At 34.7% G+C, this 21,315-nt stretch overlaps 1 protein-coding gene across 1 annotated transcript; it reads left to right on the top strand.

Moving 5' to 3' along the window:
• The first annotated feature begins 908 nt into the window (after window positions 1–908).
• On the top strand, window positions 909–5,975 carry LOC113065400 (secretory phospholipase A2 receptor-like). The gene is made up of 5 exons (XM_026236616.1): window positions 909–1,031; window positions 1,868–1,906; window positions 2,087–2,479; window positions 2,841–3,164; window positions 4,537–5,975. Exons 2-5 carry the CDS (start codon window positions 1,870–1,872, stop codon window positions 4,902–4,904), a joined length of 1,122 nt encoding a protein of 373 aa, XP_026092401.1. The 5' UTR covers window positions 909–1,031; window positions 1,868–1,869; the 3' UTR covers window positions 4,905–5,975.
• The last annotated feature ends 15,340 nt before the right edge of the window (window positions 5,976–21,315 follow it).

Raw genomic sequence — 21,315 nt, 5'->3', positions numbered from 1 at the left:
AGAATCCCTCTGTCCTGCATCTGATGATTCATCCCTGAGGAACACTGGGACATTCATGACTATCAGCTGCATAAAACACGAAGAACAATATGTAAATTAACAGGGAAATAATTTGAATGTCACACAAACACACGAGACGCTGGAGATAAACAGAGACGAGGAATATGAGAATAATTTCAGTATTCATTAAACAATTACTATACAAAAATATATTTGTTCTCTTTCAGACCTCAGCAGACTCTCTTTCATGTCGAAGTCTCGACTTAATCTCAGACGTTTCCCCAGAGAAATAAAAACGGATATTGCACAGACATCAGCTGTTTTTTATTTAAAGCTACTTATAAATACTTTAACCTAATCTACACTCTAACGCTAAAAGACAACCTTCTGCATTTTCACAAATAGTGTAATATTATACATTCTATACTGTTTTTACAAACGAGGACATCTCCAAATGAAGGTTTAACTCACTTCTGAGTATTTCACGAGTTCACCCTTACATCTAATCTGAAGGTGAATAGTAGGCATATTTTGGCGCGCTGTCCTAGGGGAGGGGTCCGGGCCCGGAGCATAGACTGAACACAATTAACTCCCCCTATCCCTCACGCTTGTGTGCTAGTTAAGATGATTAGCTAAACGAGATGCACCTCTGCCTAAATTGGATGATTATCTGATTATCCTCCCGAACTTTGTTAATAAAACACATAAATGTAAAGATATTGTAATTGAAATCTACAGATGCAAATAAATAAAGTGCAATAAAATAAACACTTTAATGTGCAGTTTGGATGTATAAACACTCTCTCTCTCTCTCTCACACACACACACACACAAAGACACACACACAAACTGTAGCCATGGGGCAATAAAGCAGGAAACACAGCTCTGAATAAAGACCTAAACCACAGAAGGGAGTTTTTCTGTCCAGGAAAAGCAAAGCTGGGAGGAGCAGAAGAGGAGAAATGATCGTGATATCAGTCTGTCCTGATAAAAGAAGAAACACAATCACTCCTGAATCACAGCATCTACAGGTAAGAAACTCTGAGATCATGATTACTGATAGTTTAACTTCACATTGATTATGATCTGACTGATTTAACTGTGTTTATATTATATTACACTCAGCTGATCACAGGTTAACTAGTGAATGTCTGGATTTTGTAAATTTTGTCTGTTGCCATCTGAACTTTTTCAGTTTAATTATATTCAGCTTCTTTAAAACATTATGGAGAAAATAAACCAAAAATAAATAAACTTAAAAATAAACTTCATATCCATTGATTGATACAAAGATTTCCTCACAATTAATTTTGTAATAAAACAAGTGTAACTTACGTTTAAATTATTATATAAAAAAAAAGAAAATAAAAGTACAATTTAGTATTAAAAATTGTGTTTGCAGTAGTGTACTTACAGCAGCAGTGCAACACTCGATCTAACTGAGAGAGTTTGATTCTGGAGCTTTTAACAGCAGAAATGTGCCGCATAAAACAATAGACTGAAATAAATATTATAATTCTTAATGGTAAAAGACTAAATATCCTACGGTGAATACTTGTTACTTGGTTAAGAGTAAGTTAATATACAGTGACAAACTGTTATAAATCTAACAGGACATTTCATGTCATTTAACAGTACTTTTATTTTTAATTATATCACTTTATCTGTGTTTAAGGTGGTTGTCGGTGTATTATATTAACATTATATGAGTTAATGAAATATTTACTTTGCATGTAAGTGTTAACTTCTTGTGTGTATTTATAGCTGAAGTAGAGTCTAATAAACAATGATAAAGTAGAAATGGCATGATCTGATGTTCTGGATCTGGTCAGATGTTTCTTGAGACTGATTTGTGTTTTTCTCTCAGAAATGGAGAGAATCACATGTATGTCTCTTCTGCTCACAGGTGAGTGAGTGCTTGACTAGTTCTAGTGTTGATAGTTAGTGTTAGTGCTGCTGACCGTGTTCAAGTGTGTTTGAATGAGTGTGTAATGTGTGTGTTGTTGAGGAGATTGAGTAAAATACTAAGATACTCCACTACTGTACTAGCACTTCTTGTCTTGAATGTGAATGTGTCTCTCCTCAGCTGTGGTCAGTTCTTCTGCACGAGCTCCGCGTCAGTATCACTTTGTGAATCAGATCCTGAGCTGGACTGAAGCTCAGAGTTACTGCAGAGAGAAATACACAGATCTGGTCACTATCAGTGACATACAAGAACAGAATGACATTGAACAGGCCATAAAGAGAGTGAACAGCAATGCTGACCGTGTCTGGATTGGACTGAGGAGCACAGACTCATGGATATGGTCTCTGAGTGACCCTGCCTTCTACAGAGAACATGAGTCTCAGTACAGGAACTGGGGAAGAGAACAACCAAATGGAGATGGAGACTGTATTTACATGGATTGTGTGAATGATCATAAAGGACAGTGGCATGATGTAGACTGTAGTAAAGAAATGTATTTCATCTGCTATAATGGTGAGTTCAGCTGTATGTTTCATATCTAATGAACTCTGAACTATTTCTGAACCAAACTCACACAATCATCTTCTGTAGAGCTGTTAATAACTGAATCAAATTTGTTTCTGAAAGTTTTATTATTACTGCGATGCTGCTTGTTTGAAACAATCTGTATTTTGTATAATGTGCTACAAACTCTCAGAGAAATGTGGTAAAATACGATATTAAGTATTTCCACATCCATTAATAATAAAACACTTTTAATTTTTAATAATTAATAACAATTACATTTGTGGATTTGTCTCTTTGTTCTTAATAAATGAAAACAGAAAGTTTTTTCTTTTATGTTTAAATTCTCCAATGTCTTTCTGTTTTAAAGGATTCATCTCTGTACAAGAGAAAAAGAACTGGACTGAAGCTCAGAAATACTGCAGAGAGAGTCACACAGATCTGGCCAGCGTGAGGAATCAGAGCGAGAATGAACAGATTCAGAACATGTTAACAGATAATCAAGTCTGGATCGGTCTGCACAGACTCTGGGTTTGGTCAGATAACAGCAGCTCCACATTCACACACTGGAAACCTGGCTTTAACAATATCAGAAATAACAGAAACAGCGTCTGCACATCTGTTGGTATCAGTGATGAAGGACGATGGACAGATGAGGAGTGTTCAGAAAAGCATCCCTTTGTGTGTTATGATGGTGAGTAGATCAATCCTCTGAGCTGCTGTACGTCTACATGTCAAACTACAGAAACTCTCTCATCATTACAGAAGAAGTTCAACAAACGCTCGATAACTTCACGTGTGTTTCTGACGGAGTTATTATAGATTATATATTATAGATATAATGTGAATTTGCTCATCACTTTCTCTCCTTCATGTTGTCCCAAACCTTTAAGACTTCAGCTAATCTTCAAAACACAAATGGAGATATTTTTAAAGAAACCTGAGAGATTTAAAAATCTAGGTAACCGTAACTTACAAGATCCAAACACATTATAAGGAGAATCCATGTGAATCAAGAGTTTTAAGTTGAATAATGACATTATTGAGTCAGACAGTAGAGCTGTGAATACCTGATTTTAACTTGTTTGTGATTGATTAACTTTACACAGTTATTGAACCAAACTGAATCAACACTGAACTGGGCCGGGTTTCCCGATAACGATTGATCTTAGTGCTTAAAAAAGTTTTTTACGAGTCATTTTACGATCGTTCGTTATTGTTTCACGTGCATTTCCCAAAAATGCACTTAACACATTTGCATGTAGCTGTGCTTTTAGTGCTACTTAGGAGTCGCTGTCCGTTTGTCAAGTGCTGAAATGTCATCTTATAGAATGGTTTGTAATTGTAGTACACAATCGTTTATTGATGTTAACCTAATGCTGCGTTCCAGACAGACAACTTGGATACAACTATAAAATAATACAAAATTATATTATATAATATTATATTATAGTGTATAATATTATACTTTACATAATAATATATTGAGAGACGTTATTTGCGGGCCCAATAAAAGTCATTGACTTTTTTTTTTTTTCATCTTTGAAGCATTTCCTACATTTGAAAAATAAAATAGGACCCTTAGTGTTTGATTTATATGGATTTGGTTTTTGACGCCTTTATTAGTTTCTGGATCTTCTAAATCTGGCTACCTGGACTTTCAATGGAGGAACAGAAACATCTCAGACTTCATTAAAGATATCTTCATGCTTTTCATCCCTGTTTTGAAGATTAACCAAAGTCTTAGAGGTCTGGAACCTCGTGAGAAAAACTTTTCATTTTTCATATGGTTCAAGTAAGATTTCTCATTGTCATTTATTTTTTCTTGATGTACTAAAATAACTAAAGCTAAAAACATACTACTACTACTACTACTACTACTACTACTACTACTAATAATAATAATAAAGTATATATAAATATATACAAATTAATTCAAAATAAATTCAAAATATTGATAAAAACTATTTTAATATCTCAATAATACTAAAATAGCACTGGCTCCTGTATTTCAAAGTTAAATGTTTTGTATCCTGAGTTTCTTGATCATCTGTTTGTGTTTCCAGATAATCTGGTTCTGGTCCGAGAGAATAAGACGTGGACTGAAGCTCTGAGACGCTGCAGAAGCAGATACATGGACCTGGTGTCGGTGGATTCGGAGCAGATGCAGCAGCGGGTGAAGATCTTGTTGATGAAAGCAAGTGCCTCCTCCGCTCACGTGTGGCTGGGTCTGCGTCACTCCTGCACAATGGGGATCTGGTACTGGATCAACGGTCAGACCGTGTGCTACGATCAGTGGGCTTCTGATTATGACATCGGACTGGACGAATGTGATCAGACGGTGAGATCCGGAGCCATTCGGACCCGTGATAATCACTGGATCAGCCTTCCTGAAACTGAAGAAATCAACTTCATCTGCATCAAGTACATGTGATCCAGATTACACAATCAGATTACTAATATTCATACATATAAAATACGGTATACATATGAAATGCCAATAATACAATTACTGGTTACTTTTAATTGATGACAAATTAACAAAATGAAACTAAATTGTTCAAGTAATCAGAAAGTACTCAGAATACATTACTTAAAATTTGTATTTGTATCTAGTTTTCGTAATGCAATTTGTAACCAGTAACAAATATAATATAATATAATATAATATAATATAATATAATATAATATAATATAACATAATATAATATACCCTCTGTGTGTCAGTCAAATAACAGATTATGAAGATTCATTCAAGCCATTTGGACTCAATTCAAGTAAAATCAATTCAATTCCAGTTAATCTGTAAAGCCGTTTTTCATTATATCTGTTACTTCAAAGCAGCTTCACAGAAAATGTACATTTCATTGTTAGATTTGGGAAGTGTTCTGTTCTCAGACCCAAATGATCTCCATTTAAAGTCTTTTCATGTCTATTTGAACTTCTCTCATGTTTAAATTTGTTTAAGGTCAGTTACTGAATATGATTCAGTTTCATGACTCATGAGGAGATGGGGACAAACATTTATGTGGGTTTCGTTTTTTCAGTTTGCTTTATTATTGTGTTTTATTGCGTAATATTTAGTACTAAGCACTTACATTTACTTTTCTGGAACTGATATGTTCCGCAAACTCCATCTAAAAGAAATATTTTCTGTATTTTATCCTCTGTTTTAGCTAGTTTCCTAAATGGACAATATATGGAAGATGCTTTTATGTATTTGTCATGTTTATTTTTGTTTTCATGGACTTTTAGTTTGCATCTCATTGTTTCCTTGGTTGTCATGGTTTCTAAGTATGTGCTCATTTGTAACCATAGTTACTGATTATGTTGCTCACCTGTGTCTTATTTCTTTCTTTCATGATGTGTATTTATACTCCTCACACTCTGCATTATTGACTGTTAACATTGTTGGCTCAATAACAAATTGTGTGTGATGTTGTTTTGTGTAAAATTATCTACAATGAATATATGTAAGAATAAACATATAAACGTAATTATATTATAAAAGGATAAATATTGATTGAGTGACTTCATGGAATATTTGCATCATATTTGAACATCAGCAGAAGCATTTAAATGAAGTGATGAAGGTTAAAATGTGATTACAATAGTGCTTATTTATACTTGATACTTATGTTACACATACACTGAAAAAAATTAATAATTGAATTTACTAATTTTTTTTATGTTAAGAGGTTGCAATCAATTTATTTTAGCTATATTTACGTAAAGAAACGTTGCTGAAAGTTAATCAACTAAATTAATTAATTTAAATATAGCTAAAATAAATGGATTGTAACCACTTAACATAAATAGTTTTTAGTAAATTGAATGAATACATTTTTTTTCAGTGTACATACAATGCTGCCAAAAAAAACCCTCTTAGAAACAATTTTAAAACAAAAATTAAAAAAGACAAATTTTTGAATTATATTTAAAAATATCAAAACAAATGGCATTTAAGTGAAATACAGCAGAAACATCCCAAACATGAAGTTTGTTTGGAACGGAAATATTTATGCTATGATATATTTATCTTAGTGTTAAGTTATTTTAGTACAAGTAAAATTAAACAGATATGAGAAATGTTGCCTTGGCAACTAGCTAAAATAATTAGATTTTATATTTCTAACAAGTTCTGAAAAAACATGTTTTTGCATATTTGACCTGAAAAGTGCTCCTGGTTTCCTGGTTCACTCGTGTATGTGTTTGACTATCATCATCATCATTTTGAGGAAGAACGGCACACATTCAAATTCGGTCCTGAAGATTCAATCTGTCCGTATCTGATGATTCATCCCTGAGGAACACTGGGACATTTATGACTATTTTCTGCATAAAAACAAGAAGAACGATATGTAAATTAAACAAGGAAAAACACAGACACGAAACTCTGGAGATAAACAGAGACAGGGAATACAAAAATAATATCCGTGTTTATTAAACAATTACTAAAATTGTATTATTATAAAAAAAATAATAATAACCAGAAATATATGTGTGCCCTTTCGGACCTCATCGAATCAAGAGTCAAGAACCATTTCTGTCAGACGCGTCCGATTCGAGACCCGAGGAGCTCATGATACTGCGCATGTGTGATTCAGCGTGAAACACATTGACTCACAGAGCGTCTGAACCGAACTGATTCTTTTGGTGATTGATTCTGAACTGATTCTGTGTTAATGTTATGAGCGCGGGTAAACCGAAGACTTGAATCAAGGGCAAAGAAGTACTGGTGATCAGACAACCGATGCATCCGGTTCTTGACTCGAGAACGAGTCAATCTTTCGTTCATTATCGGTTTTGGCTCGGTGTTCATCTTCAGTTCTCTCTTCACAGCAGTTCAGTCAGTGTACTGTTTGAGTAAATGAATTACTCCGGGATATTGGTTTGTTTGAACTCAGAGGGAGTGTCAGACACATTAAACAAGTTAACAGTTTAAGTCATTTGTGGATTAATGCGTATTAGAGATGCGAACGGTTTAAAATGATTCAGTTTGATTTGGTGAACTGGTTGAAGAAGATCCAGTTACATCGAATGATTCGTTCGATGTAACCGGCTATATATCTCAACGAGACCAGATGAAACTTCCCAATTATCTAAGCTAACAGAGTGTGTTAAAAATGTAAAAGATTGGATGACAAATAATTTTCTCCAATTAAATTCGGATAAGACAGAGATACTAATTATTGGACCAAAAAACACTACACAGATTACAAGATTACTTGTAGATTACAATTTGCAACTAGACGGATGTACTGTTACTTCCTCTACAGTCAGAAATCTGGGTGTTATATTAGACAGCAACTTGTCTTTTGAAAATCATATTTCCAATGTTACAAAAACTGCATTCTTCCATCTTAGAAACATTGCCAAGCTACGAAACATGTTATCTGTTTCTGATGCAGAAAAGCTAGTTCATGCATTCATGACCTCTAGACTGGACTATTGTAATGCACTTCTAGGTGGTTGTCCTGCTTCTTCAATAAACAAGCTACAGGTCGTCCAAAATGCAGCAGCTAGAGTCCTTACCAGGTCAAGAAAATATGATCATATTACCCCACTTTTACAGTCTCTGCACTGGCTACCTATTAAGTTCCGTATCAGTTACAAATTATCATTACTTACCTATAAGGCCCTAAATGGTTTAGCTCCTGTGTTCCTAACTAGCCTTCTACCACGCTACAACCCATCACGCACCCTAAGGTCACAAAACACTGGACTTTTGGTCGTTCCTAGGATAGCAAAGTCCACTAAAGGAGGTAGAGCTTTCTCACATTTGTCTCCCAAACTCTGGAATAGCCTTCCTGATAATGTTTGGGGTTCAGACACACTCTCTCTGTTTAAATCTAGATTAAAAACACATCTCTTTCGCCAAGCATTCGAATAATGTATCTCTTAAATTGTGAGTGTAGTTGCATCTGCTCAAAGGTGCATTTTTATTCATTAGCTTGGGTTAAACTAATTTTACTTGGATCAGCAGCTATGCTAATGATGTCTGTATGTGTTTCTCTGTTTCTGCTGGGATCTTCATCCCGTGGTAACTAGGATTTACACAAGCTCCAGTCTGGATCCAGAACACCTGAGAAGAGATGATGCTGACCCTCAGAGGACCTCAGATGATGCTAACCCTGAATCAACAAACAGAACTAATAATTATTATCAAATGTGTGACTGAATCATATAATAACTTAATAATTAATAATTAATAATATTGATACTTCATCGTCGAGCTGACTACGTCTTGTATTATTATTATTTTTTCTAAAATCCTGTCAAACGTGCACAAACTACTAGCTACTACTAAATATTGTAGAAACATAATTTTCTGTAAAGTTGCTTTGTAACGATTTGTTTTGTAAAAAGCGCTATACAAATAAACTTGAATTGAAATTGAATTGAATTGAAACAAAACTCCGTACATCAAACTTCCTGATTGGTGCACATTTATTTACAATGGGGAGTAATACATTGTCAAACTCACCCAGAGCAAGATCCGGATCTTCTTTTCGTAGAACTTCAGACCAGTCCACCTCTCTTACTTCATTACAATAATTTTTCATTAAAGTTTTTGAAAACTCTCTTGAAAACAATCTTCTGACCCCTTTTTGGTATTTTTGTTTTTCTTCCAATAACAATAAGGTTGTGGTCACTACAGGCTACTGGAATGGAAGCTACACTGGAACACAGCTCAGAAACATTTGTAAATATCAAATCAAAACAAGTTGCAGATATAACTCCATCCCCTCTTCTACATATTCTGGTAGGCTTCTTGACTACTTGTGATAAATTACATGTATTAGCTAGAGAAAGTAATCTCGCCTTAAGTGGAAAGTCTCTCACACTCCAATCTATATTAAAGTCTCCTAAGAAAAACACCTCATAATTTGTATCACATACTTTGTCCAGTACTTTACTTATATTATCCAAGTACAATGAAGTTGCACTTGGGGGTCTATAGCAACATCCCATCAATAATGATTTTATATAAGGAAGTTGTATTTCCAGCCATAAGACTTCCACCTCTTTACATCCTAGATCACTGGTATATGCTCTTGACAATAAATGGCTACTCCACCTCCCTTAGTTGTACCCCTATCCAGTCTGAGCAAATTATAACCTTCTATTTTCAATACATCACTATTTATTGCTGATTTCAGGTGCGTTTCTGATATTGCAAGCATATGTAATTTATATTCAGTCAGAATCTTATCGACATCAATAACTTTATTACGTAAGCTACAAATATTCAAATGACCCAACCTCAATCCCTTTTGTGATACAATGGGACCATGCATTCTACATCAGTAGGCTAACAGTTAACCAACATATCATTACATCAAAAATAGAGCCATCTTCTACACAAAATCTCATCAACACATAACACAAACACTCCCCCAATAACCCTTTACCTCCCACCCCACACACACACAAACACACAACCACAACCAACATATTATCTCAGTGAATGTAATATGCTTAACACCATCTCCAACTATTCAAAGTCCCGTGTTTCTGTGTGACTTTATGAAACTATTATAACCCCTAGACCTCTTTTACGGTTTAGTTCAGTTTCGGATGTTTATCAACAGCTTCCCAGTAAGCTTCCGCCTTCTGGTGATCAGTGAATTTCCGCGTCTCGCTTCCATGGGTAATAATTAAAGTGACTGGATGAATAATTCCATGTTTTACACCAGCAGCTCTGAGTTTTTGCCTAATTTCCCTCCGCTTGACCATATCTGACGTTAGATCAGGGAAGAACTGAAGCCTTGTCTCCCCGTATCTGAATATACGTTCCTTTTTAGACAGCGCCAATATCTCTTCCTTTGCCATGTAACGTTGCATTCTCATAATCATTGTTTTTCATCATGCGCGCATGTGTGTGTGTGTGTGTCTGTGCATAGGACTTACACACACATACCCACAATAATAATAATAAAGATTAAACACTCACCTGAAGAAACAATGTTGCATCATAATGAAAGGATGTGTAACATACACTTTTCTATAAACTGAGCCAAACATTTTTTCAGTGATTTAGGGTAGAGTAAAAATATTTACTGTATTGCGCAAGTTAGTTCATACTTATATATATATAATATATATAAGATATAATTTTATATGCAATATAACCTTTTCTTTTCATCATCATCTTTAAAAGTTCATGATCATTTCTGTTCAACTTTATTTCTCAGTTGATAAATCCATCCACAATTCATAAAACACAACACATGCAACTGAGGTACAAGAAGTATTGACTTCCAAAATTCATTGAAATCATTTAAAAATCAAATCGACAGGTTAAAAAGGCCTCAGGTCCAAATATTCATTTATCACGAATTAACATTTTGACAAAAACTTCCTGCTATGATGTCCAGATCTGAAAAAAAAAAAACAAACAGGCTCCGAAGCGCGGATCTGAATCAGAGTCGCGAACAGGCTCCGAAGTGCCGAACTGAATCAACCGAGTCGCGAACAGGCTCCGAAGTGCGGATCTGAATCAACAGAGTCGCGAACAGGCTCCGAAGTGCGGATCTGAATCAACCAAGTCGCGAATAGGCTCCGAAGCGCCGAACTGAATCAACCGAGTCGCGAACAGGCTCCGAAGTGCGGATCGGAATCAACAGAGTCGTGAACAGGCTCCGAAGCGCCGTTCTGAATCAACCGAGTTGCGAACAGGTTTCGAAGTGCCGAACTGAATCAACCGAGTCGCGAAAAGGCTCCGAAGCACCGATCTGAATCAAAAACAATCAACAATACATCCTAAAAGAGTTCTATTTTTTTTTTGGAAAGAAAGAATAAATTTTACTGACCACAAACTTTTGAACTCTAGTTTTTATTGTTAGAAAAGTCTTCTATTTTAAATAAATGCTCTTCTTCTTAACTTTTCATTCATCAAAGAATGCTGAAAGAATATCACAGTTTCAGCAGCATAACTCTGCTAATAAATCATCAAATTAGAATAATTTCTGGAGATCATGTGACACTGAAGACTGGGGTAATGATGCTGAAAATCACAGAAATAAAATAGATTTGAATGTATATTTAAATAGAAAATGTTGTTTTTTTTATAGTAATATTTCACTTTTCCCCCTGTACTTTTGATCAAATAAATAAAGTCAAGTCTGCTTTATTGTCAATTTCCACTTGTACAGTACATACATACAGAGAATCGAAATTGCGTTACACTTAGACCCCGGTGCACACAGATAACATTAACATTAAAGCCTAAAAATCTAGATCAAATATAAAATGTAGATACAACTATACAATAAGGGAATGTAAAAAAAGTCATATAATAAAATTAAAAATAAATGAAGCAGCGCAAGGCAAATGACAGATAGAGTGCAAATTCAATGAAGTGAACATCAGTGCAGATAAAAGATTTTTAGTGCAAAAAAAAAAACACTTTTTAATAAATGCAGTTTTGATGAGTAAACTCCTGTAAAAAAAAATATATATATATATTAATAATCATTTTTTTTCATCATGCGCGCACGTGTGTATGTGTGTGTGTGCGTGCGTGCGTGTGTGTGTGTGTGTGCATAGGACTTACTAATCCCCACAATAATAAAGATGTTAAATACTCATCTGAGGAGGAAATAATGTTGCATCATAATGAAAGGATGTGTAACCTACACTTTTCTGTAAACTGAGCCAAACATTTTTTCACTGATTTAGGGTAGAGTAAGAATATTTACTGTATTGCGCAAGTTAGTTCATACTTAGATATAATTTTATATGCAATATTACCTTTTCTCTTCATCATCATCTTTAAGAGTTCATCATAATTTCTGTTCAACTTATCAAGTTCTCAGTTGATAAATCCATCCACAATTCATAAAACACAACACATGCAACTGAGGTACAATTAGTATTGACTTCCAAAATTCATTGAAATCATTTTAAAATCAAATCGACAGGTTAAAACAATCAGGGTATCTTCCGTCCATTCCAAATCCGTTTCAAATTAAAAAACAGAAAACGAAAAACTCAAAGAGGATTCAAGTGAGAGAACATGAATTAAATAACGAGATATAGAAAAATGGCTCGTTTATTCGTTATTCCATCTAGGTAAACAAACGGAAAATGAGTTTTTGACTTGATTTCTCATTTTGTGGTTTGGGGTTTAAAAAACGGCTTATGGCTTCAATATTTCATTCGCACTTGTGGGCGGAGCTGAAACGCTCCTTTCATCTGATTGGTCGGATCGCTCCGCCTTCAACTCGATCTTACATTCTTTCAGAATAAGAGTCTTATAAGAGTAGTGTCTGAAACCACCGCTCACTGTTAATTAACATAATATTTGAGTCAGATGTAGCTGGACACATAATTCGTGCTGCGGTGGCTTGCAAGTCACGCCTTTAAATTATTTCTAGGTTATAGTATTGTATGAATATTGTCCCACTGTAAATACAGTGCAAATAGTTTTGTCTCCTTGGATAAAAGTGAAGAGGAAATAAAAATCAATAATAGACTGAACAGTTCCATGATAATATGTCTGTAACATTTACCACTCTCATCTTTTAAGTCAAAAGGCACTCGGTAGGTGTGTGTGACATTAATAATTAATTGGGAAAATTACTATAGTTAAATTTATGAAATAAATTAGTAATATTCGTTTTATTACATACTAAATTGAATGGTTTTTCTTTTAGTCTTCTTTGTTGGCCTTGAGAAAGCCAACATATATTTGAACATTATTATCATTTATTATGAGAGTAATTGACAACGACTAAAATTTTAATGTTTCACCAAATTTCCTTCTCAAAAAATCCTAGTGACTTTCATTATCTGAGCAATGAAGGTCTTACACTTAATGTCCACTAGAGGGGGAGACAGGATTTCTATTTACGTAAAATGGCAAATAAATACATTAATTTCATGTGTACTACCATGAATATGCCATATCTGTGTACAAGAATAAACTTCACACTTCAAGCTTTACTTTAAAACTTCCCATTCTGGCTTTTTCAACCTACCTCCAAATGTATTTTAATATATTTTTTATTCACACTGGTTTATGCATTTAATGTTTGTCCATCTAGATCTTTTATTTTTCATGAGCTGTACATTTTAAGATGTACTCAGTGTTGATAAATCACATGCACTGAATGTAAATGCTAATGTCAGGACTCTCAGTCCTCCTCTTGGATGGCCAGTGTCCTGCAAAGTTTAGATACCCCAAATAAACACACCTAAGCTAAGCAAGGTCTTCAGGATCAGTAGCAATGTCCAAGCAAGTGTGTTGGAACTGAACTCTGCAGAACATGGTTCTCCCGTTTCAGGACTGGGTTTTAAATCTATAAATGAATTTGTACAGTTGGGTGTCTGCATGCAGAGGTGTACTTCAGTAAGTACAATGTAAACTGTAATCTATAAAGACAAAATCTTCAGATAAGCATTAAGGCCACTGCCTTGAGGTCTCCATCCATTGGTCAAAACAGACCTCGCACCCCACCACACTCCTGCTAGCTGTTAACATTAATTGCGGCTGGTGCCAAATAAAAATTATTATGTATCCCTTGTGCATTGTTCAAATTCACTACCCTTTCGTGATGGTCGGGATAAAAACATTCACTCAATTAAACTGCTATAAGCATTAGATAAAAAATGTTTCCCCTAATTTATTGTTGGTGGATGTTTTTTTTTTACTGACTTCCATTATAATTACATTTTTGATTGCAAAGCCATGAAACATAATCATGCATTCTTGATTGTTTGTGGTTTTCCCTGTTGGGAAGAGGTAAAATTTGTTATTTTTTACAGTTGATCACTAGGTGGGACCATCAACCCTTTAGATAGGCCTGTGCAAAAAAAAAAAAAAGCTTAGTTTCTGACTTGTATATAGAGTTATATGGAGTATAACAGCAAATTATATTGTGTGTATGTGTGTAGGAGAGAGAGAGAGAGAGAGAGAGAGAGAGAGAGAGAGAGAGACTTTTGCGCACTTACCTTGATGTATTTGAGAAAATCTAAATGTACACCTCAGCTCTCAGAACTACATGGAGTAAACAAAAGTGTATTTATGCACCTGCTGCCTTTTAATGGTGGTGATAAGTATAGACTAAACAAAAACAGTACATGGATTTAAACACTTGCATGCCATCCTTCTGGTCATTTGATGGTGAGAAGAGCAGCAAGCAATACGAGAAAGGGCTTGACTTGAACCAGAGTTTTAGAAATGATTATGCAGCTTGACCCCTCCAGCGAGTTGCTGCTTATTTGAAGTTGGTATTGCATTTTGGTCCATAATCAATTATGTTCAAAGTAGTTTTTTTTTAATAAGATTTAAAGGTTTTAAACTGGCTTCACCATCAAGAAAAGACAAGTATTTCACACATAGGCCCTCCGTTCTTTTCACCATCAAAAGTCAGCAGGTGCATAAACACACTTCTTTTTTTTTATTGTTTAGTCCATGTAGTTCTGAGAGCACGAGGTGCATATTTGGATTTTTTCAGATACATCAAGGTAAGTAAACAAAGGTCTCTCCCACACTCTCTCTCTCTCTCTCAAACACACACACACACACACACACACACACACACACACACACTATAATTTGCTGTTAAACTCCATATAACTCTATATACAGGCCAGAAACTAAGCCTTTTTTTGCACAGGCCTAAAGGGTTAATGGTCCCACCTAGTGATCAACTGTAAAAATAACAAATGTTACCTCTTCCCAACAGGGAAAACCACCAACAATCAAGAGTGCATGATTATATGGTGTCATGGCTTTGCAATCAAAAAATGTTGTTATAATGGAAGTCAATGGGACAAAAACAGCCACCAACAATAAATGAGGGAGAAAAAATTACAATCTAATGCTGCACAAAACTAACAATACATCAAAGCTAATCTACAGTTACTAATCTTTGACATGCCCAAGACTGTCATAAAAGGTAAAAAAAAAAAATATCCAGTCCACAATTACTTTTTATATTGAAAATATGTCATTGTGTGTGTGTTTTTTCTTCCCAAATCAGTGACATAATTTATGAACTTGGTAATTAAAGTTAAATCTTTATCTGAGACATTTTTACAGCATTTTAATTTAGTGGGTGTTTTCATCCCAAACATAACAAAAGGGTAGTGAATTTACCCACAGTATATTGTTGAGTTTTTGAAAAATTTCAAGCATTTTCCCAAAATAAGTGTCAAAATAAGATTTGTCACCAATCATTCCATTAGCTGCAACACAGAGAAAGTTGTGGCCAAAATAAGACTCAACTTTACCCCCTAGTGGACGAAAACGTCCCCAACAACGCATATGGGGTATTATGTAACAGCAAGTCATTTGTGCAAGTACATTTGACTTGCAGTTTTTCCAAAATTTAATCATTTTTATTTGGTACCAGCTGCAGTAGTTAATGTTGTTTTATATTATACAGCTATCATTGAGCTAAGGTATACCCCCCTACCACCCCATCTATCATTGAAGAACCTGTGTTACACAGATATGGCATATTCATGGTAGTACACATGAAATTAATGTATTTATCTGTCATTTAAACTTACATAAACAGAAATCCTGTCTCCCCCTCTAGTGGACCTTAAGTGTAAGACCTTCATCGCTCAGATAATGAAAGTCACTAGGATTTTTTGAGAAGGAAAAAGTCTGACCAGTTACAGCAACGAGTCAAACGAGTCTGAAGATCTGAGCTGAATTTGGTGAAACAATAAAATTTTAGTCGTTGTCAAGGCCAACAAAGAAGACTAAAAGAGAAACATCATTCAATTTTGTCTGTAATAAAACTAATAATTCTAATTTATTTAATAAATTTAACTATATTAATTTCCACAATTAATTATTAATGTCACACACACCTACCTAGTGCCATTAGACTTAAAAGATGAGAGTGGTAAATGTTACAGACATATTATCATGGAAATGTTCAGTCTATTATTGATTTTTATTTCCACTTCACTTTTATCCCAGGAGACAGAACTATTTGCACTGTATTTCCAGTGGGACAATATTCATACAATACTATAACCTAGAAATAATTTAAAGGGGTGACTTGCAAGTCGCAACAACGCGAATTATGTGTCTACATCTGGTTTCAGATATTGCTCTTGTAAGACTCTTATTCTGAAAGACTGAGGAGCCCGAGTTGAAGGCGGAGCTATCCGACCAATCAGATGAAAGGAGCGTTTCAGCTCCGCCCACAAGTGCGAATGAAATATTGAAGCCATAAGCCGTTTTTTAAACCCAAAACGACAAAATGAGAAATCAAGTCAAAAACTCATTTTCCGTTTGTTTACCTAGATGGAATAACGAATAAACGAGCCATTTTTCCATTTCTCGTTATTTAATTCATGTTCTCTCACTTGAATCCTCTTGAGTCTTTCGTTTTCTGTTTTTTAATTTAAAACGGATTTGGAATGGACGGAAGATACCCTGATTTAAAACGGCCTCAGGTCCAAATATTCATTTATCACGAATTAACATTTTGACAAAAACTTCCTGCTCTGATGTCCAGATCTGAATTAAAAAAAAAAAAAAAAAAAAATCACAAACAGGCTCCGAAGTGCCGAACTGAATCAACGGAGTCGCGAACACGCTCCGAAGTGCGGATCTGAATCAACCGAGTGGCGAACAGGCTGCGAAGTGCCGATCTGAATCAAAACAATCAACAATACATCCTAAAAGAGTTCTATTTTTTTTAGAAAGAAAGAATAAATTTTACTGACCCCAAACTTTTGAAGTCTAGTGTTTATTGTTAGAAAAGACTTCTATTTTAAATAAATGCTCTTCTTTTTAACTTTTCATACATCAAAGAATGCTGAAAGAAGTATCACAGTTCAGCAGCACAACTCTGATAATAAATCGTCATATTAGAATGATTTCTGAAGATCATGTGAAACTGAAGACTGGAGGAATGATGCTGAAAATCACAGAAATAAAATAGATTTTAATGTATATTAAAATAGAAAAATGTTGTTTTACTCTATAATAATATTTAACATTTCCCCCTGTATTTTTGATGAAAAAAATGCAGTTTTGATGAGTATACTCTTGTAAAAAAAATAAAATAATAATCATTCTGATCCCAAACTCTGACCGATGCATGTGTGTGTGTGTGTTTGTGTGTGTGTGTGTGTGTGTGTAGCACTTACACACTAATCCCCACAATAATAAAGATGTTAAACACTCACCTGAAGAAACAATGTTGCATCATAATGAAAGGATGTGTAACATACACTTTTCTGTAAACTGAGCCAAACATTTTTCACTGATTTAGGGTAGAGTAAGAATATTTACTGCATTGCGCAAGTTAGTTCATACTTAGATATAATTTGATATGCAATATTACATTTTCTTTTCATCATCATCTTTAAGAGTTCATGATCATTTCTGTTCAACTTTATTTCTCAGTTGAGAAATCCATCCACAATTCATAAAACACAACACATGCAACTGAGGTACAAGAAGTATTGACATCCAAAAGTAATTGAAATCATTTAAAAATCAAATCGACAGATAAAAAAAAAGCCTCAGGTCAAATATTAATTTAATCACCAATGAACTGTTTGACAAAAACTTCCTGCTCCGATGTCCAGATCTGAATTTTAAAAAATTACAAATAGGCTCCGAAGTCCCGATCTGAATCAACCGAGTCGCGAACATGCTCCGAAATGCCGATCTGTATCAAAACAATCAACAATACATCCTAAAAGAGTTCTATTTTTTTTAGAAAGAAAGAATAAATTTTACTGACCCCAAACTTTTGAAGTCTAGTGTTTATTGTTAGAAAATACTTCTATTTTAAATAAATGCTCTTCTTTTTAACTTTTCATGCATCAAAGAATGCTGAAAGAAGTATCACAGTTCAGCAGCACAACTCTGATAATAAATCATCAAATTAGAATGATTTCTGAAGATCATGTGAAACTGAAGACTGGAGGAATGATGCTGAAAATCACAGAATTAAAATAGATTTTAATGTATTGTAACATCTCATAATTATCTTTAAATCAAAGATAGTTACATACAGGCACGTGCACTTATAGACATCAAAGGGGGCTTGAGCAACTGCCCTTTTTATTCCTGGAGAGAAATTGCCCTTTTTTCTGGGGTGCTTTTTTTTTTTTTTTGGAAAAAAATAATACATTCCAAACAAATTATTAGTAAAACACACCCCTCTGGTTGATGCAGTTATTTTGGTTATTCTAAATATATACTTGAAACTAGTAGCATAGAAAATGTTTTCAAAACATGCACATTGTGGGATGTTTTCCTTTTCTGCTCTATAAACCTAGTGAATACTAAGGAGACCATGGTTTCTCTGTGAACTGATTATTTTGTAGACATCTTTTGAAAATTAGAGTTTGAGGAAGATAAAATTAATTAACTTTTATAAAAAAAATTTAAAGGAAGTCAGTGTTGCGTTAATATATATACTTTTTTGTTTTAAAACAAGAAAAAAAAAAAACGTAATTATGAGAAGTGCCCTTTATTTCACTTGAGCCCCTGCCCCTCAAAATGTCTGTGCAAGTCCCTGGTTACATATCTGATTTTGGGTGGGTTTCCCACATAAACGATGATTAATTCTACTTGATAAAATAAGGCAGCCACACAATTTCTGGTTATTTGTTTCTTTTACCTGAATTTCTTTCATTTATGGTGTGCATTTAACAACCAACTCATTATACTACAACCACAACAGTGGTTCCTTCATACCCCACTTGTGCATCTGAGATCAAACATTAATCCATCTTGGTCAAACTATGTATCAAGTCTTTGCTTGTACAAACACTATATGTGTAAGAGTCAAAGAAACCAGTCTTATCTGTGTTAAACACTGAAGGAGTTCAGAGGAGATGTCGACTGAAGTTACTGATGTCCTTGAATCACAATGGTAGTCCGTATTGTAGAACGTCAAAGTAGTCCTCAATGCAAATCCATAGAAGAGAAGACAATTTGGTCAACTTAAATCCTTTCCATCCCCAACATGATCATAGGCATCAAACATCCCATAGCCATAAACCCTTAGTTGAGAATGAAGCAAAAATGATTCTCAACAAGGGTTCCTCAAATGCAGTAGAACAGCTCAAACACTGCTACCATGCACATGGGCACACAAACCAACTCTTAATCAATTCTTCTTCTATCCATTTATCCAGGCTTACCTAAAGTTAATACTGCCCCCTACCAGGGAGGATCGCTACTACAGCTGCACTTAACTCGTAGCAGGCTGAAGACTGTTACAGTATATTAAAATAGAAAAATTTTGTTTTACTCTATAATAATATTTAACATTTCCCCCTGTATTTTTGATGAAATAAATGCAGTTTTGATGAGTATACTCTTGTAAAAAAAAAACAAAAAAAAAAAACATTCTGATCCAAAACTCTGTGTGTGCATAGGACTGATTTAGGGTAGAGTAAGAATATTTACTGTATTGCGCAAGTTAGTTCATACTTAGATATAATTTGATATGCAATATTACCTTTTCTTTTTATCATCATCTTTAAGAGTTCATGATCATTTCTGTTCAACTTTATTTCTCAGTTGAGAAATCCATCCACAATTCATAAAACACAACACATGCAACTGAGGTACAAGAAGTATTGACATCCAAAAGTAATTGAAATCATTTAAAAATCAAATCGACAGGTAAAAAAAAAAGCCTCAGATCAAATATTAATTTATAACCAATGAACTGTTTGACAAAAACTTTGTGCTCCGATGTCCAGATCTGAAATAAAAAAAAAATTACAAACAGGCTCCGAAGTCCCGATCTGAATCAACCAAGTCGCGAACAGGCTCCGAAGTGACGAACTGAATCAACGGAGTCGCGAACAGGCTCCGAAGTGACGAACTGAATCAACGGAGTCGCGAACAGGCTCCGAAGCGCTGATCTGAATCAACCGAGTCGAGAACAGGCTCCGAAATGCCGATCTGAATCAACAGAGACGCGAACATGCTCCAAAGTGCCTAACTGAATCAACGGAGTCGCGAACAGGCTCCGAAGCGCCGATCTGAATCAAAAACAATCAACAATACATCCTAAAAGAGTTCTATTTTTTTTTTTTTTGAACTCTAGTTTTTATTGTTAGAAAATAATTATATTTTAAACAAATTCTCTTCTTTTTAACTTTTCATTCATCAAAGAATCCTGAAAGAATATCACAGTTTCAGCAGCACAAATCTGATAATAAATCATCATATTAGAATGACTTCTGAAGTTCATGTGACACTGAAGACTGGGGTAATGATGCTGAAAATCACAGAAATAAAATAGATTTTAATGTATATTTAAATAGAAAATTTTTGTTTTACTTCATAATAATATTTCACTTTTTTTCCCATGTACTTTTGATCAAATAAATCAAGTCAAGCCTGCTTTATTGTCAATTTCCACATGTACAGTACATACATACAGAGAATCGAAATTGCGTTACACTCAGACCACGGTGCACACAGATAACATTAAAGCCTAAAAATCTAGATCAAATATAAAATGTAGATACAACTATACAATAAGGGAATGTAAAAAAAGGCATATAATAAAATAAAAAATAAAGTTAAATAAAGCAACACAAGGCAAATGACAGACAGATTGCAAATCTGACAGATTGCCGAACTGAATCAACCGAGTCGCGAACTGGCTCCGAAGCGCCGATCTGAATCAACCGAGTCGCGAACTGGCTCCGAAGTGCGGATCTGAATCAACCGAGTCGCGAAGAGGCTCCGAAATGCCGAACTGAATCAACCGAGTCGCGAACAGGCTCCGAAGTGCCGAACTGAATCAACCGAGTCGCGAACAGGCTCCGAAGTGCCGATCTGAATCAACCGAGTCGCGAACTGGCTCCGAAGTGCGGATCTGAATCAA

This window comes from Carassius auratus, chromosome 48 (assembly GCF_003368295.1).
Source record: "Carassius auratus strain Wakin chromosome 48, ASM336829v1, whole genome shotgun sequence".
Taxonomy (NCBI): domain Eukaryota; kingdom Metazoa; phylum Chordata; class Actinopteri; order Cypriniformes; family Cyprinidae; genus Carassius; species Carassius auratus.
Note: the sequence above shows the minus strand (reverse complement) of the source record. Positions and strands in the feature narration are given on the sequence as shown.

Coding starts and splice junctions, on each gene's coding strand:
- LOC113065400 (XM_026236616.1), top strand. CDS start 1,870: ATGGAGAGAATCACATGTATGTCTCTTCTGCTCACAG. Junction 1,907..2,086: donor TATGTCTCTTCTGCTCACAG/GTGAGTGAGTGC, acceptor GTCTCTCCTCAG/CTGTGGTCAGTTCTTCTGCA. Junction 3,165..4,536: donor TCCCTTTGTGTGTTATGATG/GTGAGTAGATCA, acceptor TTGTGTTTCCAG/ATAATCTGGTTCTGGTCCGA.